The sequence below is a fragment of the Pleurodeles waltl genome, chromosome 6 (assembly GCF_031143425.1).
Source record: "Pleurodeles waltl isolate 20211129_DDA chromosome 6, aPleWal1.hap1.20221129, whole genome shotgun sequence".
Taxonomy (NCBI): Eukaryota; Metazoa; Chordata; class Amphibia; order Caudata; family Salamandridae; genus Pleurodeles; species Pleurodeles waltl.
In genome coordinates, this window is record NC_090445.1 from 877,016,640 (window position 1) to 877,044,432 (window position 27,793).

General features: G+C 43.2%; 1 protein-coding gene across 4 annotated transcripts in view; it reads right to left on the bottom strand.

Moving 5' to 3' along the window:
• PYROXD2 (pyridine nucleotide-disulphide oxidoreductase domain 2) overlaps positions 1–27,793 on the bottom strand; it is a 375,192-nt gene that overhangs the window by 211,026 nt on the left and 136,373 nt on the right. For all 4 annotated transcript variants that reach the window (XR_011204918.1, XM_069239656.1, XM_069239654.1 and 1 more), the window contains one exon: positions 13,890–14,045. Coding sequence is in view for 3 of the 4 variants with exons in the window: in XM_069239656.1 (XP_069095757.1) it covers positions 13,890–14,045 (156 nt within the window). In the remaining variant the exon portion in view is untranslated. The remainder of the gene's footprint in view (positions 1–13,889; positions 14,046–27,793) is intronic.

A 27,793-nucleotide genomic window follows, 5' to 3' on the forward strand; every position in this document is an offset into this window, starting at 1 on the left:
GTGCTGTGGTTCTTGCGGAATCCAGACTGGGAGGTGTTGAGTGCGTTGTTTTCCTCTAGGAGGTGAGACAGGCGGGTGTTCACTAGCTTCTCAGCGACCTTGGGGGGGAAGGGGAGAAGAGAAATGGGGTGGTAGTTCATAAGGTCAACAAGGTCTGCTTTGTTTTTATTTAGGAGTGCGGTTACTTCGGCGTGCTTCCAGGAGTCTGGGAAGGTGGCGTCGTCGAAGGAGCTGTTTATTACGGCGCGAAGCTGGGGAGCGATGGTTGGGCTGGCCTTGTTGAAGATGTGGTGGGGGTGGGGGCGGGGGTCTTTGGGGGAGCCTGGTGGATAGAGTTCATGTTTTTTTCGGTTACTTCTTTGTTGGTAGGGGCCCAGGTGTGCAGTTGGTTGGAGTGGGGGTGTGTGTTGTTGTTGGTCGTGTCGGTGGTGGCGATGGTGGGTGCTGGTGGTGTGAAGCTGTTGTGTATGTCTAAAAGTTTAAGGTGAAAGTGGTTGGAGAGGGAGTTGCAAAGGTTTTGTGTGTGAGTGGGGTCGATGTTGCAGGATTTGGGTTTGGTGAGCTTTTTGATGATGGTAAAGAGTTCCTTGCTGTTATGTGAGTTACTATCTATGCGTTCTTTGGCAACAATTATCTGTTACAATTTCATCAGGAATGCCTTCCCTATCAAATACATTTTACAAAAATTCTTGACCTTTAAACTATTTGGCTCTTTTGTAAATTTAAGTTCTGGCCATCGGCTATAACAATCCACAACTAATACACCATATTCAACCTCACTCCCAGCCAAAACCATTAAACCAATAATGTCCTCTGCCAATTTGCTCCAAGCCTTATCAGGTACTTTTACTGCTTCCACTACACTAAGCATGGTGACTTGAGACTTATCACTAATTGCACAGTTCATACAACACGCTCAACACTTCTATCTAAACCTGGCCCCCAGAATTCTTCACAGATTCTTCTTTTGATTGCTCGCATTCCTTGATTTTCTCATCAGAATTGTTCGCTAATTCCCACTCTTCTTTTGACAAGGCACCTTCCGAGTGACTTTCCACAGTACATATTAACTGTGAATCATCATCATTATCTTCGTCTATATTTCCTTGAATATCTTGAGATGGAATCCGAGAAAGACAATCTGCTAACACATTTTTAATCCTTGGAATATATTCTACTCAATTGTTGTATTCTTGGAGACGATACTGCCATTTGAGGATTCTAGGAGTTGCACACTTTCCACCCTTAATAGTAAGGTTTGTGATCAACTCGTACTGTAAATTTAGTGGCCCATAAGTATGGTTTAAAATGTGTGATGCCCCACCACCATGCTAACTCTTCCCTTTCTACAGCGCAATAGGACAGCTCCGCACCCCTGAAACCTTTAGATGCAAATGCTACGACTTCATCCTTACCTTTCCTACATTGCATTAGAACAGCACCTAAACCTTAGTTACTGGCATCAGTCATAATGATGCTGTCATCATGGGTATCAAACGGTTTCAGAGGAACAGCTTCTACAATTTCTTCCTGGATTAATTCAAATTCTTGATTACATTCCTTGCACCATTCAAATTTAACATTTTTTAAAATAAATTTCTCTAATTATATGACTTTTCACCGCATTTAGGAATAAACCTGGAATAAAACTCAATTAATCCCATAAAGGATCTTAATTGATCCTTATTCTCAGGTGGACAAACATTTTCAATTGCTTGAACCAAACTTGCTTTGGGTTCAATGTCCTCTCCTGACAATTTGTAACCCAAATAATCAATCCATGAATGTTAGAAATGGGGTCTCTAGTTGGCAGAGGTATACACCCTTGTCCAAGTAGGGACCACAATCCTAGTCCGGGTAAGTCACACACAATCCAAATTCTCCTATGCCACCCTCTGGTACCTTGGCACTGAGCTGTCAAGCTTAACTTAGAAGGCAATGTGTAAAGAATTTGTGCAATGAATCTTGCAATAACACAGTGAGAACACCACAAAAAGACACCAACAATTTTTGTTTATTTGGATATTTATCTGATTAAATTAAGGTCAAAACGAGCCAGATTGGATAATCACAAATTGAAATATCACTTTTGTAATGATAAGAAGAGTCTTTACTTCTTAAAAGCAACAATTGTCTCTTGCTAGCACAAAGTACCTGGCTTGAGTCAAAATTACACGCACGAAAACTGCAGAGGTGATGCATGGAAAAAGGTAGGTGTGTGTCGGTTTTCCGGATGCACCCAATTCTTTTCCACACGGCAAGGACTTTGCATCGAATTCTGGCGCACAGGTTTGAATCCTCTTTGCGATGCGGTGTCTTTTGATGCCCAGGGACGATGCGTGGAAATCCTGGGCGTGCAGGGTGAAGTCATAGGTGCTGCGTCGAAATTTCTGTCGCACAGCAGGTGCTGCCTCAAATCTTTGCGCAGGAAGTCGCGCTGCGTCAATCCGGCTCGGCAATGCATCAATACAGTGGGATGTGCGTCGAAGTTCCGGTCGCAACGCTAGTGCTGCGTTGATCTCCACTCAGGGAGCCGGGATTCGTCGTTTCGGTTCGGCGATGCAGTGATCTTCTTACCACTGGGTAGGCTGTGCATCGATTCTGGCATGCTGTGCATCGATTTTCCACGCACAAGGAATTTCTTTGCAGAGATGAAGTCTTTTTGGCCCTGAGACTTCAGGAAACAGGAGGTAAGCTGAATCCACGCCCTTGGAGATCACTTCTCAGCAGAGCCAGATGCCAGCAAGGCAACAGCAAGGCAGCAGTCCCTTACAGCAAAGCAGTCCAGGTGAGTCCTTTGGGCAGCCAGGCAGCTTCTCTTGGCAGGTTGCATTTTCCGGTGCAGAGTGTCTAACCCAAGAAGTGTCTAAATTAGTAGGGTCAGCGACCCAGTTTATATACCCAAAAGTGCCATTGAAGAGGGTGAGACTTAAAAGAGTTGTTTTGAAGTGCACAAGGTCCCCTTTCAGTACAACCCTGTCTGCCAGGGTCCCAATAGGGGGTTTGGCAGTCCATTGTGTGAGGGCAGGCCATTGTCCTTTGAAATGTAAGTGTCCGACCCTCCCCCCTTCCATCCCAAGAAGACCCATTCAGTATGCAGATGTGTGCAGGTGTGACTGAGCTTCCTGTTTTTGTGGTTGTCTGGGTGAAATACACAAGGGACCTTTCAACCAGCCCAGACATGGATTGGAGACAGGCTTTGGGACACAGAAGGATTTTAAGTGCAGAGAAATGCTCACTTTCTAAAAGTAGCATTTCTAAAATAGTCATAAAAGATTCAGGCTCACCAGTCAGCAGGATTTTGTATTACCATTCTGGCCATACTAAATATGACCTGTCTACCCCTTCCTGATCAGAATCTACCACTCAAACAGTATATGAGGGTAGCCATAATGTTATCCTATGAAAGGAGTAGGCCTCACAGCAGTGGAAAACAAATGTAGGAGTTTTCCATTACCAGGAAATATAAAACACATAGGTATATGTCCTGCCTTTTACCTACACAGTACCCTGCCCCCTGGGTTACCTAGGGCCTACCTTAGGGGTGACTGATATGTAGAAAAAGGGAAGTTTAAGGCTTGGCAAGTACTTTTAAATGCCAATTCGAAGTAGCAGTGAAACTGCACACACAGGCCTTACTATGGCAGGCCTGAGACATGGTTAAGTGACTACTTATGTGGGTGGCACAATCAGTGCTGACAGCACACTAGTAGCATTTAATCTACAGGCCCTGGGCGCATGTAGTACACTTTACTAGGACTTACACATAAATTAAATAAGCCAATTGGGTATGAGCCAATGTCACCATATTTTAAGGGAGAGAGCATATGCATTTTAGCACTGGTTAGCAGTGGTAAAGTGTGCTGAGTCCTAAGGCCAGCAAAAACAGTATCAAGAAGTGGAGGGAGGCAGGCAAAAAGTTGGAGGTGACCACCCTAAGGCTATCAGGTCTAACAATGAAGTACTAAATTTACATTTCTCTGCCCTCAAGGAAACTCCTTTATCTCTTAAAATAGATAAAGTTTGATGTAATCTTGAATCATGTTGTTCTGTTCCTGATCTTTCCCAAAGACTAATACATCGTCTTGAAAAGGTATTATACCTTCTTGTCCCTTGAATATGCTTTCAATCACTCTTTGAAAAAATGCAGAAGCAGAAGCTAACACATAAGGCATATGCTTAAACTGAAATATCCCTTCAGGAGTTATAAATGCTGTTAAGCGACTAGAATCCAGATGTAAATTGATTTGATGTTAAGCTGATGTCATGTCCAACAAGGTGAAGATGTTTCCTCCCTTCATACAAGACAACATTTAGTTAATGTTAGGAAGAGGGTGACGATCAATCCATATCTGATCATTCAAGTCTCTTGAGTCCACACACATCCGAATCGATCCATTCTCTTTCTGTGCAATAACTATTGGTGCACCCCAATCAGAGCATTCTATCAGTTGGATCACATTCTGGTTGCACAACTTGGTGGGTCCCTCCTTTAATTCAGAACATAAGGCTAACAGAACTCTACAAACTTTGTGCACAGCAGGAATGGTATGTTCTGTCAGCTTTATTTCATGACTGAAACCCTTGAACAATCCCGTTATTTTGAAATACTTCTGGATAACGTTTTCCCCACATATTATCCTTCACTGAACAAACTCCAATATACTTTCTTCAGTAATACTTGATCTGGATTATTAGGATCTAGTATCACTCCCAAATTCTTTTGGTCATGCCATCCTAAAAGGCAAGTGTCCTCTTTAGCAACGTACACCACTCCTCGAGTCACATTCTCTTTGAATTTAATTCCAGCCTCCAATTCAACCAACACGACAATAGGTTTTCCACCATAACCTACAGGGTGAATATCAGAGTTGTTCAACTGGATTCCTTTGAGAGTGTCCTTCCTTACTTTTTCACTTATGAGTGTGAACGGTGATCCTGAATCTGCCATGAATTTGATTTCATGGCCATTGATTTGTGATAAACAACAAAGTATTTTCAGTGAGTTTGAAGATACACCCCACACAGTATATTTTTGATCAATTTTCGTAGATTTATCTTCTAACATAAATATTTCATCTTCATCTTCTGATGAATGTTCCTGTTCTTTTGCCCTGGTTTTGTTAAATTTTCAGTACTTTGTTTGCATCCTGCTTGTTGATCGGCAAACTTTGGCAAAATGATCCCTTTTTAAACATTTGGCACACGAAAGATCAGTGGCGGGACATGTGGTTGAGTTGCCTAAATGAAATGTACTTCCACACCTGTAACATGACAATTGTTTTTTGTATTATCGAGTTGTTTTTCATTGTCACTCCTTTTATTGTATTTCTTATATTTACTTTTCATGCTAAAAACAGCCTGGTGTTGGAATTTTCATTTGACACAGTTATTTGTTCCATGTAAGAGATGGTACTTTCAATTCTGGTCACAATCTCTACAGCTTTTTCTAAAGTTAAATTGTAAATAGATAATAGAGCTTCTTGAACTTTTTTGCTATTTGTTTTTTCAACCGATTGATCTCTAATCATTTCCCCTTCGAATGATCTGTATTCACAAGATACAGCTGGTATTCTTAAAGCACCCACAAAACTCGAAGCAGATGATCCCAGCATTTGTACTCTTTTGTCAAACGTGTGCCTTTCCATTATTACATTCTTGTATGTTTTAAGCCTTGTATCTAGGGATTTTGTTGCTGTTGTAAAGTCATCAATAACTCCATCACCTTCTCCTTCATTTAATGGTACATCTATTCTGGGAATATGTTTGAGAATATTCCAGCCTTCAGGACCTAAAAAATGTCTCAAAATAGCAAATTTCTTTTGTGTGTAAAAGTTTCTCTCTCTAACACATCTAGATAGGCTTCAAAACTTTCTTTTCATATTGCCAGTCTGATTCTGAAGAAGATGGATTTGGAACAAAGGCTGATGGTAGGGAAGTGGGGATATTGCTTGATGCATTGCAGAAAGTATTGTCTATATATATATATATATATATATATATATATATATATATATATATATATATATATATATATACACACATATACATACATATATATATATGTGTGTATATATATATATATATATATATATATATACACATATATAAATAAATATAGCATTACAATACTGTCCCACTTTATAAGGATGTGTTCTGTTTTTGCTGCAAAAATGCTAACTTGAGACTGATTTTGCAGGAAAAATAAAATTGTGTAACAACAGAGACAACTGAATGAACATCAAGTCCTTGTCCTTCTTGAATTAAAATTTTGTGCATCACCATAGACGTTGTGGCAGATGAAAAAGGAGAATAACACATTACGTTGGTGATATCAATAGGTCAGCAAAAGCTGATGTGCAAGAAACGTGTATGCGCATGTGCAACACTGCTATGCGTGACAATGCATGCAATAAGCGTGATACGCTCAAGCGCACCGTCTCAGCCATACTGGCCCAACAACGTCCTAATCAGTTAGGAAAGCACAATGAAACAAAGAAGACAGCACAATTAAGTGCAGATATTCTTGGGTCCTGGACACAGGTCTATGGGTTCACAAAGGACCTACTCAAATCTGGATGTAAAATGAAGGCCTCATTCTTGTTGTATGCTGAATCGCTGTCAGATTGCAAGGAGGAAGATCCTGAATCTGAAGGAAATCTCAACTACTTCCCAACAGAAGACATCTACTCTTGAAACTGGAGCTTAGGGTGTGGAGAGTTAAGGGCATTATCAGAGGTGTGGTCTCAAGCAGAGAGCATGACAAACTGCTGACAATGGGTGAGAACCTCTCCGGTGCAAGAAGCAGACAATGCCCCATGCTCTGTGGTGATCTCTACAGGATACACTCGTAAGTGGTGATTGCACTGGCACCAGCATACACTGGTAGTGAGTAACAAGTAGAGTCCTTCTGTACACTTTTTAAAACTGCCTTCTTCCTGGCACAAGAGCATTTGAAGAAACCATTTTATAAGAACCATTTCAATGCACACTCACCAAACATTGTGATTGTTGATCTTTGACTGTAAGTGTACATGTAAAGATGAAGAGCACTAGTACCAACAGATTCCACCTAAAGTTCGCTCAAAAACATGATAAAATTGTATTTGACTTCTGTTCAGCGAGGTCTCTGAATTGGATGCTCTTCCAATTTGTATTCCTCTTGGTGTACACCTTCTAAACCTTGGTAGAAAGAGACAAACTCATTAAGCATGCTTATCATAGTGTTGCGTCACCCTTGCACCATGCAAGGGGGCACAAGGGCGATGCAACACTAAAGTCAGATTTATCACGCCACACATAGCCACTCTGCGTGGCCCGGCATGGCTTGATAAATCTGGAGTTGTGCAAGGCAGAACAAATCGCTGCCTTGCTTAAATGTGCCCCAGAGAGGTGTTCCATGGGTAGAGCGTGGGTATCCCCCAACATACACCCATGGAGTTTGGAGCATTTCCAGATTTACCATTAGCAGTAGAGCTGGGAATGTGTTAAAATGCTAAGCCTCTCGAGGGGAGGCGTAATGAGGAGAAATATTTGTATTTTGCCCGTTTTTTCTCTCTTTTCATGTGTGTTGCATTCTGCAGCACACACATAACAAGGAAAATACCCCCCAAGATTGTCCTTATGCAGGAAGGTGTCCTTCTTGCACAAAAACAATCCTGCTTACAACGCAGGCACCCTTGCACCATGTTGCAAGGGTGCCTGTGTTGGCACTAGGTTGCCAAAAATGCACTAGCTCAAGGAAAATGCAAGAATGAGCAGATTCTGGTAAATAAAAGAAAGGGCATGTTGCCAGCATATCCGACCCACTTCGATCAGGAATGTAACTAGAAAGTGAATAGCACAATAAAAATGACAATTAAAAAAAACAGAAATCGGAGTAGCACCATCAAACTTAGGAACCTGTTTCACGGTAATGAGTTAACAACATCTGAAACTTTGGAGCTGATGACAGAACGGTCCTTTAGGATAAAACTACTGAATTTACCCTAATTTAGGGTTTCTTCAAAAACCTTGTGAAACATCTCAGATTAAAGAAATTGACATTGGACTACTATCAGCGAAGTGGTGGGTCTGACTGAATGGCACGTCCGAGTGGTTTGGTTTTGGTTCCTGTACATGGCTGTAATCTCCACATGGTATCACTATCCAATGCTCGCTATTTACTGCATCAGATCCACGTCCTTGGAGCAGCCACTGTGGTATGCGGCGCTATATGTGCACAACTAAGTCCAAAATATATGAAGAGGTCAGATCAGAGTTTATGAATACCCACAAACGGGTGAGTTTGAGGGTGGTTCACCAAACTTCCAGGATAAAACATGCGTTGGACCTTCCACTTCCCTCCCCTTCAGTGCGATTATTAACTGTGGCTTTCTCCACACTCGCGGCAGAGAAATCAACAGTATTGAATGCATTTACACCTGCTATGAATCCCTTTGTGAATTCCCGATCGGCTAAATGTGATATTCTCTGCAAATAACTGATGTTTATGGCTGAAAATCTTTATGCATATGTTCGAGGAGAGATTTTAGGTATTTAGAGGCCCCAGGCCCCTAAATTGGGAGTTGCATTGGACAGGTATTTGCCTCCTTGAAGCCAGTGTCTGCAGACCAAAATACGAGACCCTTGGATAAACTGCAGGTTAAATATGTTGCGCATTATCTATCAGTGGCCTTGAGGCAAGGGATTCCTCACAGAAATCTAAGCATCCTAAGCTGTTTCAACAACTGCAGAGACAACTCCTGCGCAGCTGCACTTAGGCCGACACAAAGGAGGCCTGCAAGAGACTCTTAAACAAGAACCCCGGCCATGCTCTCGAATGTCATCCAATTTAATGCCTGCATTGTAGTCCGCGCGCCCCTATGGCGCAGAGAAGAACGAAGCACAGCCCCCGAGGAAACAGGTGTTCGGTGTTTGTGGAGGTCACGTCTCCGGGCTCTGGGCAACATGAGGTTTCTATAAGCCGGCTTGTATCAGTGACTTAATGTGCTGTTTGGACTGTGCACTTTTCCCATAGGTGTCCACACGCATTTATTGTCGTGTTGGATCTGCAGAAAATCTTTCTGGTTTCAAACCAGCAATTTCGCACGCCTGTCCTTTATGGTTTGGGCTGCTTGGATTGCTGCACTCTGCAGTCTGTCTGATTCATGACGTTCACTGCTTTGCACTTTGGGCGCCAACTACACCTTGTGGACTTTGTGAATCACTTACAGACTTCAACATTTTTCTTCAAAGCAGTTCTCCTCCCACGAGGAAGCTGCTGAGTGCAACTCTATGTCCCCTGCCACAAGCAGAAAATCTCATCAGACTTCTGGGACATATCTTGGGAGGCTCGCCCAGTAGGAACCTTTCAGACTTCCTTTTTTCATTTGGTGTACATATTTAGGATACGATACACAGCTGGATGGCAATAAACACATATGAAAATGATGCAAGTCAAATGTTTTGGGACATTCCCCTTAGTCTTGAAAAAGAACTCGCTACTCAGATTAAGATTCTGCTCCATCCCTTTAGGGGCCTATCACTAGGACCACTCTTGAGATGGAAAAGACACTACATACTGCCTATGCAAAACACGTAGTCAATTATTACTCAATAACATCTGTATTTGCAAAAAAACAGGCCCATTGTGGACATTTCTGTAGTATTTATTTTTTGTGTCTTAATCTCAGGAGCTGCAAGGACGCAGTGAAACCATGAGTGAGTGAAGCAGACCCCCAAATGACTGGAGGATTTTTATTGATTTTTAATTATTTGGACTATGGTCAAATTGAATGAACTCCACAACACGACAATCGCTGGTTCAGAGTTCAGACAAGGTATTTTATTTTTCACCTTATTATTTAAATTGTACGACATTGCTATGACTTTAAATTATTGTGCAATAAATCCTCATCTTATCTTACATTTACGACATTGTTTTGTGTATTTTATCATATCATGAATGTTTGTCCTCTGCTTTCAGAGCTCAGTGAAAGATCCCCACAATCGTCTAATACAGCCTTTCATGTAGTGTTGATGAGAGTCCATTTTGCTTTAGTAGTCTAATAGCCAAATCAGTTCCGTTTGCAGCAATATTTCGATGTTTTAACTTGGAAATAATTAATCAAATGGCCCCGGATTATCATATTCCAGCCTCTTGTGAACACGCAGAGAGTACTGTAAATCTGGTTTAGTGGATCAAAGTGTGCTGCTGCTGTGATACTGAAAAGCCAGTCAAAAACCTTCAAATCGTGTTAGGTTTATTACTAAGTGGGGCAACGGCAAATGAAGGCCAAGATTACACAATGAGTGAACTAACACGACAATAATTCGGATCAACAATTCTCAAATCGTGACTCCAAAGTCAGCGTTTTGTCCCCAATCTCACTCATTTCTGTAACTTCAAGAAATATAGTTCAGATCGTAAAGTGACAGAACACCAATGCCCGTTTTAGTGCTTATCTTCAAGAGATTATGTCAGGGAGTAAACACCCCCTGTTGTAAGGCTGGGCCCCATGCATGAACTCGCCTAAGGTAAGTGCATGTGATACAGCAGGCCTGTAGTGCAGAGTACAGGACACTTTGTTCTAAAAGTAGCACTAAACTATTTTCAGTTAGTAAGGTATTGGGTGAAAGCGTGCAGACAAAGTAAAAAAACAATACAAGAGGCTTTTCCTTCACTTGACATTTTACATTTTAATATTATGTATTTCAGAGCAAGGGCGCCTACAATGAACAACAGCTGCCTTGATACTGATTAAAAATATAAGGCCATTTCCCGACCTTTCCTTGTATTAAGGTAGGGAAGGGCATTGGCAGCCCAAATGCTATTTTGCCTGGAGCACTAGGGATCCATGCAGTAACGTTCACGAAACGGGCATTTATGGGTTCTTTAAGAGGTGAAATAAAGACTGAAGACAGAGACGAAAATGGCTGCTGAGTGAAGCTGACGATACGATCGCCAGGGCACCTCTATTCCGAGGCAGGCTGGCATAGCTGCTACCTGCTGACAATAAACGTCAGTCTTATGAACACAGATCACTCGATGCCTGTTCAGAGCACAGAGTAGAGACAGTAGGTGGCAGTAACAAAGGCGACCGAGCAGTGCCGAACATCTATACATGTATACTACACATGGGCAGCTGGTAACCTTAAAAAGTGATGGGGTAAGCAAGTGCCCCACCACTTCCCAAAAACGAAAAAAACACACCTCCCCCAAAAGCCCTTAATAAAACACCCCTCCCTCAAAAGCCCAAGATAAGATCTCCCCTCCTCCAAGAGCCCATAATAAAACAACCCCTCCCTCCAAAAACCCCATGTTAAATTAAAATAAAAGGTACTTACAGAGCGCAGCACGCCCTCTTTGGTGTTCTGCAAACTGAAGTCTGCTGTGGAACTCCCCTAACCAATCCAGACACTGCTTTCATGGTCTTAAGCAGCAAGACAGAAGTGCCTGGATTGGATGGGGCTGGCTGAATGCTCCTTCAGGCCTGAGGCCTGTGCTTGGTCTCCACCCAGCTGTCTTAAGACAGCTAAGTGGAAAGCTGCAAAGTGTGCATGTCACTTTGGCAGGTGAAAAACAGCCAGCCAAAGTGAGGTGCGCACTTTGGAGCATCCAGTCAGCAACTGTTCCAGTCCTCTGCTGCCAATCAGCAGCAGAGGACACCCCCCCAAGTCTTTTGCCATGGGGCCCGGGTCACTGCCGCGCACACCGGGGAAAAAGATAAAATAGCAATGGAGAAACTGCTGCTGATATTACAGGTCCTTCCTAAGTACGATGGGGAATGAGTCCACAACTAATGGCCCAGAAGTAAATATCATTGAGTGTCTTAAGCAAAAATGGAGACTGCACTTTGCTATTACTACTGGAATTGAATAGAAGCCACGTCACTGGGCCAACACTAACGTACTTTTTATTAGTCTCTGTGTGCTAACCACCTCGACAGCAGATCAATGTGAGATGAGGAAGATGAACCCAGACATAACGGATCAACGGTGGTCCCATATCGCTTACCCCTTGGTGTAGAGAAAGTGGAGGCTCATATTCCTGCATACACTACCTCATCTGTCTTGGGAAAGGGAACAGATCTGTTGCTCAATCTGCTAGAATATCTGGTACTGCCCAGACACCTCACAGAAAAGAGAGTGGGCAGGGAGACCCACAGGAAGGGAGTCTGGGCTTTGCACTTGGACTGACAGGTTTTCAGCAGATTCCTCACGTGTGGATCACGTCTGCAAACAGTGCAAAAACTTCACACCCAACCATGCAGAGGACCTTCCCATTCTCCTTCCCACTCTTCAAATGTCTTTGAACAGTGAAAAACAGCCACGGATCCTGTGATCCTTCGAGCTGTAGAGCTGCTGTTAGGTTACTCTGGGAAGAGGCAGCATCAGAGCTGATACTTGGGCAAAGGACATCAGAACACAATTGATTCCCTGGGCTAAGAGGGTCCAATGCTTCAGCCACCATGGAAGCCTCAGAAAGCCGTTGACTCATTGAAGAACAGCAATAGACTGATGCTCCTTGGCCTGTTAAGTCCATCGACCAGTCCCTACACATCAGCAGTAAGTACGACCTTCCATCTTCTGGCCAACAAAGAAAATTCTACTTCATAGTCCTAGCCTTCAAAAGAACAAAATATGCACTTTCTTAATGTTCCCTGGGATTAGCTCCGGCATACTACTGACATCCAATAATCCAGAGGGAGCATAAAAGTTGCTAAACAGCAATCCTAACTGTGTTTCCCTGATTGTGGTCACTGGAATCAAAGATTCAGCGCGGACTATTAACAATTGCAGCAAGCAGAGAGACATGCCCCTGCGAGGGAAATTGTAGCTGGGCGAAGATGCTGAGCCCTTAAGGCACCAGTACCTTTCAACATTGTTTTCAGTGAAAAGAGGCCTTCAGCAGGCAGGGCATACTTTTGACTGATATCACTAACTCCGTATTCCACGAACAAATCTATTAGTCATGTTATGAATGGATTACAAAATGCTACCAATCTTCCTGTGGTATCCCATCTAGTGATCCAGGCTAAACCTGATATTTTAGGTCTCCGAGAGATCCACGTGCCATAAGGCGAGCACAAAGCACCGTCAGCTATCGTGACTAGCGCACTGGGAATCAGACAGCACTGAGGACTGACTTGTAACCGCTCCATCAAGGTTAACACGTCCCCTTGGATCAGACTGGACATTCTGTGATAATGCAGGCCCAGACTCCCCACATCACTTTCACAGTAGCTTCAACTCCAGTCCATAGAGGGATTACAATCAAGTCCACTCACAACATTTTAAAAACTGCTAATTATTTGTGTCAAATAAGGAAATAAACACACAAACAAAAGTTCCTGGTATCATGGGAGAGACGTTGGCTGTGGATGGGTGCTAGCAGAAAAAAAGCCTATATCATAAATCCTAAAGGAATATTGCACATGACTAAACATTTTCCAAAGTGACGTCTTCAAATCGTTAAATCAGAGGGGATCTCTGGGTTCTGAAATGTTAATGTACCATAAGATTATGGTACAGATTGTGTGGCCCAAATATAGATGTCTCCTATTAGTTGAACAAAATTAAGAAAAATGACTGACCGGAATTTGGAAAGCAAATAAAAATGTAAACATGTAAACACTAAATTCTTTGTGTGTAGTTGTGCTAATACAATACAGTTGTATATGCTAACTTTATAATGAGTAGCCAGTATTGTCCTCTTTTATGACCTCAGACCTTTCTGTTCAATGAGTTTTGCATGTTGCCTATGTACCCTTAACTGACAACTGTGTTGCTGAAGCAGCTTATTGTACCTCACTGTGCTCAAACATAGCCATACAATAGCGCAAGATAACAACTATTCTCCATTAAAAAAGAAAACAATGGCATTCAGTCAGTTATTCTTGGCAAACCTTTGCATCTTTCTCAGAAAATTGAGCAATATTCCTCTGGTTTTCTGCCATGTTGCGTCCCAGGAGGAGAGACCTTGGTGGCTTCCCCGCCACTCCCTGCTCCAAGAGTGGCGTGAACGCATGGGGATCCCGAAAATACACTTTTAGCCCATGTTTCTATGGAGGAAGGAGAAAGAATGGAAACACGAAAACATTAAGATTTGTGAAAGGAAGAAAGAACAACTCTTTTTGTCTAACTTCAGTAAATGATTTGCAAAGATTCATGTCTCTGATATTGGGAAAACTTTGTGCCAAGAAAATAATTCTATTTAAGAATCCTTTAATCTGAATGACAATCATGAGGAGATAAGGAACCTTACACTGCGGACTTAACAAGTTATTGGTAGAAAATCTCAAGCAACGATTCACGGGTGCCATACATTCGTCACACTTGCTAGCATGCAGGTTACAGTAAGATCTGAAGAAAGGATACAGATTGTATCGATGGTGCCAAAACTTCATTAGTCACTGGAGTAGCCAAACAAGGTTTAGTAACCAATCGAATTAAATGAGCAGGAATTGTTTTGCAACAACAAAGTATCTAACCAGCAGTGTCAGCATTGAATTCTTACTGGCTATTAGAGGTTATAAAAATATTTTATTCAGGGTGTTTTATTTACGTCTATAGATTAGTCAGTGTGCTATTATTGATTCTTAAGATGATGGCAGTGATGTAATTAAACGTTCCTTTACAATGCTTTTCTATTTGTTTGATTCTGAGCTCTACTCTTCTAGACTGTATGAAGTTAATACTGAAATGTCAGACTGCTTCTTTCACATCCTGCAGAGGTCCTGTTCTCAGCACGCCCTAATTCTGGAAAGTTTCTCAGTGAATAGCACTATGAATGTCTTTTTTCAATTAACTTATAGAGGGATTGATTCACAAACTGTAGTATTACTTCCTACAAAATCCAATTTACAAACCAACGAGTGGATATCTCCATCTTAACTACCTTTGATATGGGGACAACTCCACACATGTAAGTTTATTACTTAGTAGGAATTCTAGGAAGGACCAGGGGAGCGGTGGGAAGACAGGGACTATCTACTACAAAAAAGGAGGGTTCAGAGCAAAGCGAGGAGGAGTTTTATGAAGTGACGGGCTACTATGCTACCAAATAGCAATTTGGCTTTATTACTAAATAACAAATCTGTATTTGTGAGGGGATTGTTTAGGTGTCCCTTCCACATACTGACTCAGAATGGGATGTATTAATGTTTTGCAACAAAAATCTACTGACCGATTATTAATATTTTACAGACTACAGAAATGTAGTGGTAATCCATTCGCTAATGGGAAGGAGACCACAGGGCCCCTCTCCTCTTTGTGAATATTGACATAACATTTTTTAGATTAGGCCGTGGTCCCACGGAGCACTGTCACCTCTAAAAAATGAATGGACATTTTTTTATTTTCTTCCCCTTTAAGGAAAACGGGTTGCTTTTTTTTTTTTTAAACAAACTGCTTTATTTAAAAGTTCACCCCAGCAAGTCACCATCCCTGTAATGGCTGTGAATCATAAGGGGTCATAATTTGCAAACCGACCTATTAGTACATAGGGCAGTTCTCAAAATATCACAGCAAGTCATCACCTTTTCCAACCTGTTAATAACAACAGTGAAAATACGCATAATGGAACTCTTAGGGCCACAGGACATTATGTGAGACTTACAGAAACTGGTGTCATGATTAAGCCAGAGCAGAATTGCAATACCCCAGAGAAATTGTGGTATTTCTGCATTACTCTTTGATGCGGAATTACTGATTATAACACAATTACTCTGTGCTTTGAAGTTCTGTTGCATTTAGCACTCCTTCTTAATACAAAATGCATCCTCATGTCCGTTCTGGATGCAAGAGGGGGTTTTGCACTAAAAAATAGTGGTAATCTCAGAATTGTTTTTCTCTTTCATAATTCTGCGTAATCTTGTGAAATTCTTAGATAAATATGTGTGAATAAAACTATGCAACATATGTTCACCCCAATCAAGATCTAAGCAACAGATGCAGCCAAATGGTGTTTCAAAGCACTTGTGGTTAAAGCTGCCAAAATGCATTTCACATAAATGATGCAAAAGAGGGCTTGCCAGAATTGCCACAAAGGATTTAAACAATAAAGGCAAAACATGGTGTATTTTACAACATTTCTTGTCATGTTTCTTGCTTTAAAAATGATACACATTTCTCAGAATGTTAAAAAAACAACTTTGCTATTTTAGTCACTCCACTGGCTAGTGCTATAAGGAGTAGTCCATGTTATTGATCTTGTAGTGCCTCTACACTTTTGGTGCTCAGGCAACCTTGAGTTCTGCCTACAGAGCTCTTTATCTGTCTGACAGACGTTTTGTTGCTAGTTCTTAAAATATAGTGGACATGTGGCTCGGAGGAGGCTTACTCTCAGCACTGGCTGTCTGGGTTATCATTTGGTCTTTTATGGAGTGTTTCTATTCCAATGGAAGATAGGATATTCACAACTCAAACCTACAGCGAATCATCACACTTTCTGTCACAATCAATCTTTTCTATCCCCAGGGTTCTAAACATAAAGCATTTGTTTCACTAAAGTAGATGAAATAAAGGCGCTTTGTTAATCTTCTGTCTGACCCCAAGTGCAAGTTAGTACTACCACTGCCAATACAACCACCATCACCACTACCACTAATAGTTTCACAACTGTCGTGAGCATCCTGACAATTACTGTTTTTGTATCTTCTATTTTTATTGTATACCTGCTTAAATGGTATTTTATTTCTTTTTAGAAAGTGTGAACCTCTTGGATATTTGCAGTAATAGTAGCATTAGGTCTGCTTACTATCTAGGATGACATACTTTTTGTTTTCAGCCATGAACGATGCCAAAACGTCATGAAATCTTGATACGTTTTTATAGTTGCTATTAATAGGAGCATGTAATGTTTATGTGAATCGATAACACATTTATTGCCATGACTGTTTAGTCTTTTCGATACCTTAGTGTCTGGAAGTAGTTATGTTTTATAAATATAAAGATCCACGATCAGCTACTATCAACCCCCAACTATCTGACCATATTTTAGGGACTTTGCGCTAGGACTATCAAACTTGACGTCACCCCCGTTTCCAATGCTAACCAGGAATGCTGCGTGATCCATCTTATGAAATATGAAACACAGGCTTGCTATTTATTGCTTCTGCTAACATTTAGCATATCACCTAGAAATAGCTTTAGGTTGTTAGGATGCTAGGAACTTGTCAACCATGTTGGAAATATTCTTGCTGCTTTCATTGACCATGACATGCATCACTGTATTTCGTTTAACGTTCTGTGTGATTATCATTCTCATTTATGCACTAAGTTAGGATTTTAAAATAAATATTTTAAAAGTTCCTCTCTTGTTTGTAGATGCCATTTTGAGTGTGGTATTCAATAACGAAAGAGAGTTTGGAGCTCCACGTTGTCCCTGACCCAATCTTCTGGGACTGATCGTTACCAAGTACATTTCCCGTGCAGTATTGTTCAGCGGGCTTTTTATGTGTTGCAGTCCAGTTAGCTTTCTAATCGTATTGGGGCACAGACTTATTCCTTGGTCCAGCAGATAAGAAATCTTACCACCGCTGCCCAAGGATGGGGCGCCCCGAAAGAACATGTCATTTTAGCATCCTTAGCGGGGCATGGATTATCTGAATCTTTTAGCAGATTTTGGTGAAACGCTCAAAAAACCCAATCATAATAAACAGATGATCATTTTAATATTGGTTACCTCCTTCAAGTTAAATAGGAAATTAATGTTTACTATAACTTTGTCAAGCTTGACTCTTGAAAGACTTTTCTCCATTCTGTGGTTTCAACATTTTTGATCTCAGGGGTATTGAAGAAAAATGGCAGTTCCTGTTCTGACTGGAGTAAATTAAAGGGTAGCAATTAAACAACATCTCAGAGACCAAGGCATACCTGATGCCAGGGGTGCAGTAACATTTGTTGTACATGCACATGCTGCATACACATTGACATTTCTTTCCTTATAGGTAGAGTGGAGTTTGATGCACTATATGCAACTACTCACATCTTCTTACACATACAAGTGCTGAAGTAGCTTAGCATTACCATGTGGCATATAGTGAGTTGGAGATCCATTCGACCTACCAAGAACATAAGAATTGGGTTGGTGGTCAACTACTACATACACACTTAAATATTAGACTGTAGAAGGCTGGCTCTCCATATAGTGTAAGGAAATGGCGTGCACTGCGCAGAGAGTCCAAGCAACCCCACTTTGGTATCCAGAGGTAAAAAGCAGACAACCTAATGCTCTGTTTTTGTGGTAGTGTGGGCGAGCATTTAGGCTAATCCAGCAGATGTGCTGAACATTTGTTGTACTCCGGGTATCAATAAATCGGGACACACTCAGATGAATAACTCATGATCAATTTACAAAAATATTTCAGATTTTTATAAATTTTGTAAGACCAACATCATCAATATACAGTAAGTACGCCTTTTCTTAAGATTTTTCAAACATAAGAAAATTATCTGTTTCTGTGCGTAATTACGCACCATAGGAATCAACGGGAAAATCTTTAAAAATGCATATGAAACCAGGCAATGCTCTCACAAATGTCACCTTCTATTTTTAGGTCGAGGATGTAGAAGTGTTCAATGGGCCGGCCAGAGAATGTTGGGTGGTTCTCGGTTCAAGCAGGAGCAGAGGTTTAAGGTCTTGGAGCTAGCACCCAAAGGGAAAGGGGACCACTTGGAAACACACTGTAAGCTTGGACTTAAAAGAAAGTCCTCTGGGTCCCCTTGGAGGGTGGTCACAAGGAGTTAGGGACCCCTAGAACACAGCTGGTTGGTCAATGCAAGGGACAGGGACTATGGGTGCACTGCAGATAGGTCAGCCAGGAGTTGTGCAACTAAGGGTCCTTGGAGTCAAGAACAGGTAAAATTGAGGGTGGATAGCAGGGCAGCAGGGTCAATCGGGGGGGTGGTTCTTGGGTGACCTGAAGTCCCTCGACTGGTGCTTGCTTCTGGTCTTTTGGGAGTGCGGAGTGGACTTTGCTCCTGGGTGTCCGCCGTTGGAGGTCCGGTATCCCAGGTAGTGGTACACCACAGCCCTGGGGAGTCAAAGTGCCACCAAACTTGGCACGATGACAGGTCGTTTCCTTAGGGGCTGTTGTACGGAATTTGGCAGGGCTGCTGGGTCTGGGTCATTGGTCAGCAGCTGGTCATTTTACCGGACTTTGCAGGTTCCTTGTCTGCAGGATGCAGGAGAGTGATACCTTTACACTGAGAAGGTTCTTGACACTTTTCAGAAGGCTGGAGTTGCTCTGTGGTTTTGTAGAGTCTTTCAGGTTTCCAGGGGACACCTCAGTGGCGATGGTCGAGTCCTTGGGGCAGCAGGCAGGGATTGGTGCCTTTTTCTTTCTGATGCAGGGCTTCAGTTCTCGTGCCTTGGGTCTTCTTTGTCCTGGTCTTCTTTGAGTCCATCCAATCTGAGGTCTCGTTCTAGGGATGCCCTCTGAATATTGCATTTAGGGGCATTAGGGGAGTACCTGGTGGTGGTCAATGGGCCACCTACCTTAGGGTGCCTACACCCAATAAGTGACCACTTCCTGTAAGAAGGGGTTACATCCCTAACCCTGATTGGCTATTTTCATACCATCCAAGATAGAGGAAACTGAAATGGAGTGCTCACCCTACCTGCCACACCAGAGGCATGATGCAGGCTGGGGATGGGCACTCCTCCTATCCTTGCTAGGGCTTCTACTGGTTTTCCTTCCTAAAGTGGGAGCAAACCATTGGGCAGCCATCTGCTGCTAGCAGCAGAGGTGGAGGTCAGATTTCAAAGGCGGCAAAGCCTTTTAAGCTGACCGCTGGTGCAAGGTGCCTGCCTGAGGGAGGAGGTGTGACACCCCTGCCCAGGAAAGGCTTTGTGTTCTGGCGCCTGAAAGCACAGGCTCTCATGCAAGGAGTCCAGAATTGTGTCTGGTGGTGGCAGGCTGGTTAGGACTAGTCAGCAACCATGCCAGAACTGTTTTGAAAGGGGCAACTCTAAGGTGCCCTCTGGGGGACACCTCTAAGGTGCCCTCTGGGTACATTTTATAAACAATCCAGTACTGGCATCAGTGTGGGTTTATTATTCTGAGTTGTTTGATACCAAACAACCCAGGCTTCAGAGAGGCCATCATGTAGCTGCAGAACTCTTAATGACCAGTGTCAAGCACATGCATTTGCTATGGCTTCCCTGCACACTTACTATGTCTAGGAATTAGCAAAGACACAGTGGGGCATATTTGCTCATGCACACATATGCCCTCACATGCATTATAGTACACCCTGCCTTAGGGCTGTAAGGCCTGCCAGAGGGGACACTTACCTATTTTGCATGTGGTGTTAGCGGGCATGGCACTTTTTGTTGAGTGCTGTGTTGAGTTTGCAACTTTGGGTACACTTTGTCATGCACTTGCAATAGCAGTCTGCAAGCGGCTGATGTGGGGCCTCCCATAGTGGCACAATTGGTGCTGCAGCTCTGAGGGGCCCTCTTCAGTACACATGCCCTAGATACCAGGGGTCCCATTTACTAGGGACTTACAAAAGTGGCTGAAGTGCCAAACATAGTACAGTTCTGGGGAAAGAGATCTGGCCCTGGCAGGGGACCCAGGCACTCACAGTTTGAAACCACATCATTTTCCATGCAAAACGTAGGGGGCTAACCAGGTCAAAAGAGGCCCCTTCTCACATAGACTGGGTCCACTACTTAATACCGGGCCATCTGGCCTGTATTGGCTCTGTATACACCATAACCTTTCTTTAGAGGTTGGTGCAACACATGGGATAGCATATATCTGCTACTGTGCATGCCATATCCTATCTAGATGTACTACCAGATGTACTGAAACAAGATTGAAATGAGCACAGACCTGCACCAGCCCTAGAATTAGGAACTCAATTAAAGGGGAATTTAAAAACAGTCTCCATAGTCATTCTGAGTATCATTCACAATTATCATTCACACATCAATTCAGAAATTCAGCTGGGGTGGTTATAATTTGAGGGACTGAGATAAAATCAAAAAGCCAGACCAGTATTAATATACGGATAGGTGTTCTTTCTTTTCTTTTCAGAACTCTGACGATAAAGGCGAAGAAACAACTAGTCTGACCAAGTACCACAGAAAGAACGAGTATGCCAAGCAGAAACTGAATCAGGGCACGAAACTGAGGTCAGTGTAAAGAAGGACAAGAAAGGTCCTAACTGTAAGGCCCATTTTAAAAAGAGGAGAGTAGCTGGACTAACTAAAACATGCACTGAAAACTAATGATACTTCTGGGGAACAAGCAGAAGAAGTGACAAAAGTGTACTAGACTCTCAAGGAGTTTCTGGTGGTGAATCCAACTAACGTATTTATGGAGGTGGAGACACCAGATGGACATGTGAACTCTATGGAAAAATACAATTTAACTAGGATATACTACATGCAATTAAAGTGGTACTCTGCCCTACGTTTTCAGATGTCTATGACATTATTCTTTCAATTAAAGTGGTACTCTGGCCTAAGTTTTCAGATGTCTATGACATTATTCTTTCAGACGACGACTAGCCTCAGATCCTCAAAAGAGATACACCGCAAGGTGAGGAGATCATAAAGTTAATATTTTCCTCCTTAGTGTTTGAAGATCTCAGGCAAAGACATGCACGCGAATGGGCTTTGAAACAGTTCCATCATTGTACAGAAACCAAACGTGGTGGAAATTTGGCTGTCTTGCAAGAAAAGGTTAGTTTGGTCCCTGTTCAACACATCATAATGGCCAATACAAGTGAAATAATTCAATGCAGCCAGCTTAGCCACAAAGAAAGAGGTTCATGCCTTTAAAGTAGTTGTAGTAACCGGATAGCAAAGCAATTGACATGGGCATTTTGGCAGCAATTCAAGCAACAGCCAAGGATGAAAATCCCAGGACGCCTCTCCCTGTAAATACTCCTACACCCTGACACAAGATGATAATCCAATGGTATCTTCACTTGATGTAGGAAATAAACATATTCCTAATGAGAAGGTTAGATTAGACCTAAGTAAAGCCTTGCATGAGGAGGTTTGCGTCTGCCCACACTGGCATGAGTGCCACAGTAGCCATGCTACAGCAAAGATACTAGTGGCCATATTTACCTAAACAAACCAAAAATATGTATGGCAATGTAACATTTACCAACAAATAAAACATTTTCCCATCTCAAGACCAGAGAAGCCTCCCCTTACTATATCCAATCACCCGTTTGGGGAATTTTCCTCAGTTATATCAGGTCAATCATATCAGTTAACCAATATAAATTTATATTAGTTGCTGTGATTCACTATCTAGATTTATGTTGGTTTGGCCACAAACAAATGCTCAAGCTCATAAGAAGCACAAGCTCAAATGATCATAAAAACTTGCAGTGCTTATTAGCAATGGATATACCTCATATGTTTCATTCAAGAAATGGCCCCTCATTTGCAGAAAAGGCATTTAGTGATGCTATGTCAGCTCTGAGAGTGTGTCTACCATATTCGCACCCATTCAGTCCGGAATCAAGTGATTAATAGAGTGTGCCAATGGTACGCCTAACCAAGCCCTGACCACTAGGGTATTAGGTACAGGACTAAGTTGGCTAGATAATCTGTACAGAGTTCAGAGATAATTAATTAATTTGCCTAGAGGAGTATTAAGTGGCCACCTTCTATAAGAGATACTCTTTGAAATATCTAAATATGTGACTAATTTTGATAGTTATGGAAAGGTGAGGGAAAAGCAGAAATTTTGCCCGGACAATTGTTTAAATATCTTACAGAGCGTCCAAAACATCAGACAGAAGCTATCTACTTTGAAGTATTCTGACTCTATCACCAGCAAGCATAAGGTTTATAAAGCTGCTGAGGTGGCTCCTCAAAGAGGGGGAGCTAGTTCAAGTAATGATTCCGATAAACACGTGTTTGGCCATACTACAGACCAATCATCCCAGTTCATAGGGTAGAAGGCTCACAAACTGTAAATCTGGTTTCATTGCTTGCTTCAAAGGGGAACAGGAAGGTGTCCCTCAAGCATGTTAAACAATTATGGGGGCGATTCTGTTCAGCAGACCCTTCTTGTCACCAAACTGCCTTTAGAGTAGAACCTCACAGCCTCTCCCTACTCCGAAGGAACTACACCTAGAAGATAACAATAATGGAAAAATCTTGAGTGACAGTCAAGGGACTGTAGAGCCTGCTTGTATCCAGCTTTACACCAAGTGCCAAATTCCATGGAGGAAACTAATGCTGCTGTTTCAACAATTCCTACTGTCTCAACTATTGCTGTAGTATTACAAACTGCCACTGAGCCAACGTACCTTGAAGTTCTCTATTTCAAAAAACAATGTTGTAGGAAAATTATTCTGACTTTCAATTAGGTGACATACCAACACGCTCCACAGTTGTTCAAGATTACAGACGGCTTGCTGATTACCTCTGGTTTCATAACAAGTGTCTTATAGCACTGTGGTCTTACTTCTGGGTTCCACCTGGAGTGTTTTTCTTTTTAATATGGATCCTTATGCTGATACAAATTTCCAGTTAATAAATGGACATAAAATCCTGATAATACTGTGCCTTTCCTGTGGTTCAAGAATTGCAACCACAATCTATTTCTCACAGAGCACATCGGGATCATCATGCTTTGAACATCACTGCATGTCATTTGCTGGATGGTGTAGTTTGGGAAAAGATTCCCTCTCAGGTCATTGACTACATGAGAAAATGAAGACTCTATTTAACTGCTGATAATCATTAGGGCTACTGTTTTTTTGGTATTTATTCTGTTAACATTTCTGTCTGTATTTGTCCATATTTATCTTTTGGCCATCTTGTTGGTATTTATCCATATTTATTTTGTGTTTTGAGAATGAGTGGAGCCATAAAATTGTATATTTTCGCATTTATTTAATCGATGAACATGCACTCATACTTTGATGTCTGTTGTGTTTTATCAAATTAAGCAGCCAAATAAAATTAAACATTACAACCTATTATACGCCATATATACGTTAACATATGCCTTATTTAGGTAAATCTCATCCTCTTTCTCAACTCCTCATGCTGGCTATCTGCTCAGCCGTTGGCCTGGAATTCACGAAAAACAGCATGGTCCATCACTCATATGAAGCAGAATTTTTCAGTATTTTTCTGCTTTGAAAAATAAATATTGACAGGAAATACAATGTTTTCTGTCTGTATTGATCTGTAAAAATTAGTAAAAATTGAAAACTCTGAGCCTTAATCATCATAAAGAAATATATTGTGTTCACCGCTTTGACCATCACTTCACAGACAGAACCAGTAATCCTTGAGAAACATATAATTGCATACAGTGGGAGATTTGCAGGGTTTCTGCTCACAAATAGCCATACACATTTTGAAAAGAAATTCCCTCTTTGCAACGGTGTTGACAGATCAGACCTATCAGCCTTCTGTAATACAAAAAAGGCAGAAAGTAGTCAATTGAACCTGATTACAAATCACAAACTGATATATTCCAACAGAAGGCTGTGAGTATTAGAAAGAAAATATTGATGAGAAAAGTATTGGAGGAACAATACATTTGCAAATTCAGGTTTGAGAAGCCTTATTTGGAACATGTATGTTGGAATGGAAACATCCTCTTTGTGATCAATATGTATATCTCGGCCCTGGGTGCCCAACTTTACAGTTGTATGGAACCCTAATGCTGATTTTTTGTGTCATAGATGAATACAATTCATGCACGTTCGCCATGACATAGGCATGTCTCACGGATTGTGCAGTCTTGTTGGACCAGGAGGAGCACACAAAGCACTACCCTCAGAAATATAGAAGGCTACCGCCTTCACCGGGAGTCAAGCAGCCCAAGGACAGTAATGACAGCATACCTTGTAGTGATCAGTAGCATCGAACAGGACCTTCTTACCCTGTGTCTCTGGAGTGAGGCCTTCAGGCTCACTCACCTGTTTTTAAAAGTTCAGCTGCTGTGCTATTAACTCACCCTTGAACTACATCAGATAAAATGTGATGTGCGGGTTTAGTGACTCCTCGTTGCTTGTTTGTGTGCCTGGGAAGGGTACAGTAAAAGCATGGACCAGTACTGTGAAGTTCATGTGTGGTTAGTACATGTACTGGGTATAAGTATACCAAGTTCAAACACATTACATAAGTGGTACAGGGCTGGGCAGTGCATGTGAGCATAAAGCATGTGTTGAGTGTATTTGTGCTTGCGTGGAGTGGAATATGAATGGTGAAGTGTTGTGCAGCATGCACATAGTGAGTGTGTGTGCTAACATTGTGTGTATTTGGGGGCGTGGCCTGACCGCCGGGCAAGATGGCCGTCACCTTGTGAGGCTCTGCCCGGCCCGGGGCCGTTTATCCGTTTTATTGACACACCTGACGGTTCGGACGGGTACCGGCTGGGCGCGCATTAATAGTAAGCGCCCCTGGGCCGTTTTCTGCGGCTCAGAACGGCGCGAAGACCAGAGCAGCAGCTGAGCGGAGATGCGGGCGGGCCCACACCGGGTGCGCCCGCGTGTGCGGAACGCAAGAGGAGCGGGCGGACAGAGGTGGAGCCTGCGCCGGCCGCTGAGGGACAGGGCCGGGCGCTGTGCTAGAGAAGCACGAAGCGGACGGGGGGATCCATTGCCCCCGGCCGCTCACGGAGGTGTTTGTCCGCAAGCGAGGTGACGCCTGGGGGCCACTCGGCGACGGGGTCGCGTCGCGGCCCTACGGCCCCACGGAGTGCTTTGCATGGTGGCGCTGGGGCGAGGAGCCACTGACGGTCCTCGTGGCTCTCCTGCTGCCTAGAGGTATTATACGGACGTGGCTGGAGAGGCGAGCTCTTGCGTGGGGCTTTGGAACCTGTGGCTGCTGACAGTTTGGGCACAGTGAGGGAGTGCTCCGGGACCTGGGCGAGCCTCTTGGGCCGTTATTTCGAGGACACAAAGGTACGACCTGATGGAGGGCGGTGAAAACTGAGATTGCAGCCTCCTGCGGAGAAAATCGGGAGGCGAGGATCCGGCCGGGCAGCGTAGGCCAATCGGGCCTGTGAGGGCAGGCTGGTGTTCAGGGGTCCCGCTAGTCGATAACCCCTGTGGCTGTTACGGGGGGCCCCGGTGAGTGTCACGCTACAGAAGGAGTTTCTTTTGGAACCGGGAATTCCCTTGGTTTGGCTCCACATACCTGAGTCTGGTTGGAGGTGCTGACGCAGTGTGGAACGATGGGTAAGGCTGATCAGCGCCAGGCTAAACTTACCTTTGAAGGTGGGAAAAAAAAGAGCGCTGTTGCTGGCTCCCAGTCCTGCGAGGAGCCGAGCGAAGAGGACAGTTCTGTGGCATCGGTGAAGTCCATGTTCTTAGACCTTAAGACCAGCTTGGCTGGCATCGATGCTAAGCTGGACCATGTTACCGAACAGCTTGATCGAATTAGGGCGCGTGTTGATGATCATGACTCCAGATTTGCTGCTTTGGAGACACGTACATCTGAAATAGAGGATGCACGCCAGGGCGACAGAGATCAGATCGCTCGAATGGATCGAATACTTGAGGTCATACGCAACAAGAACGAAGACTTGGAATCAAGATCTCGACGCAATAACATACGAATCGTGGGGCTGCCGGAGGCGACCGACATGGGGCGAATGGAAGACTTTATAGAGCAGATGTTATCTGAGTTGTTTGCTGGCGAGCTCTCTCGGTTGCTGGTGGTAGAGAGAGCTCACAGATCCTTGGGACCCCGTCCTCCTCCTGGGACTCCTCCAAGCCCAATTATTGCACGTCTACTGAATTACCGTGACAGTGACACGGTACTCCGATTGGCACGAGAGAAATACATTTTTTCCCAGACTATACGCTTGGTGTGCAGTCCCAGAGGCGAGCCTTTTTGCCGGTTAAGCGTCTGTTGTCACAAGCGGGAGTAAACTTTGCTCTGCTATACCCTGCTAAGTTAAGGGTGCGTCATGAGGGTAAGATGATCTACTTCACAAACCTGAAACAGGCGACCAAATTTGCCCGGCAGCTACCTAGGAGACGGGAGGCTGTGGAGCGCCGGGGACGTGACGACGACGATGCTGCCTTAAGTGACAATGACTAATATGCTCTGGTTGACTGAGTACTCATTGCTGGAACTGCTAGAGCACGCTGGCTGCTTTTTGCCTGGCTCCCTGTCAGCTCAGGACTAATGGTTGGCCCACGGGCCCCTCTCTTTCGGTGTTAACTGAGTAGAGAGGTATCTGGCTGGTCATTGCCCCTAGGATGGGTCCTGTCAATTTTTGTTCTTGTTCTTGGGGTGGGTGTTGGGGCCAAGATGGGTGGGATTCTGGTTGGGTCCATTTGGGGGACCTGTGTGGGTGGGGGGTGGTTGATCTCCTGAATGATTGCGGGGTGTTATTTCCCTTTCTTTGTATGGATGTTTTATTAGCTCCTTTGTTAAATACAAGGCGGGTGGTGGCTGGTCTTCGAATTCGCTTCTGGCTGATTGTCGATGGGACCGAGGGGTGAGGAAGTGTCTGTGATCAAATGTTTGACTTGGAACGTGCGAGGGCTTAATGATGGCAGGAAGGCTCGCCTTGTGGCTGCCTATGTTAAGAGACATGCAATTGATGTGTGTATGCTACAAGAGACGCACTTGGTGAAGTCCACAATATGCAGACTTAAATCTGGGTGGGTGGGTGAGATACATAGCTCCACATACTCGAGCTATTCCCGTGGAGTTGCTATCCTAATTCGTAAGGGGCTGCAGTGGCGCACATAGGAGGTACTGGTGGACCCAAATGGCAGATACGTTATGATGAGTGGTGTGCTTCTAGACAAAGCGTGCCGCCTGGTTGCTGTATACGGGCCGAATGTTGATGAT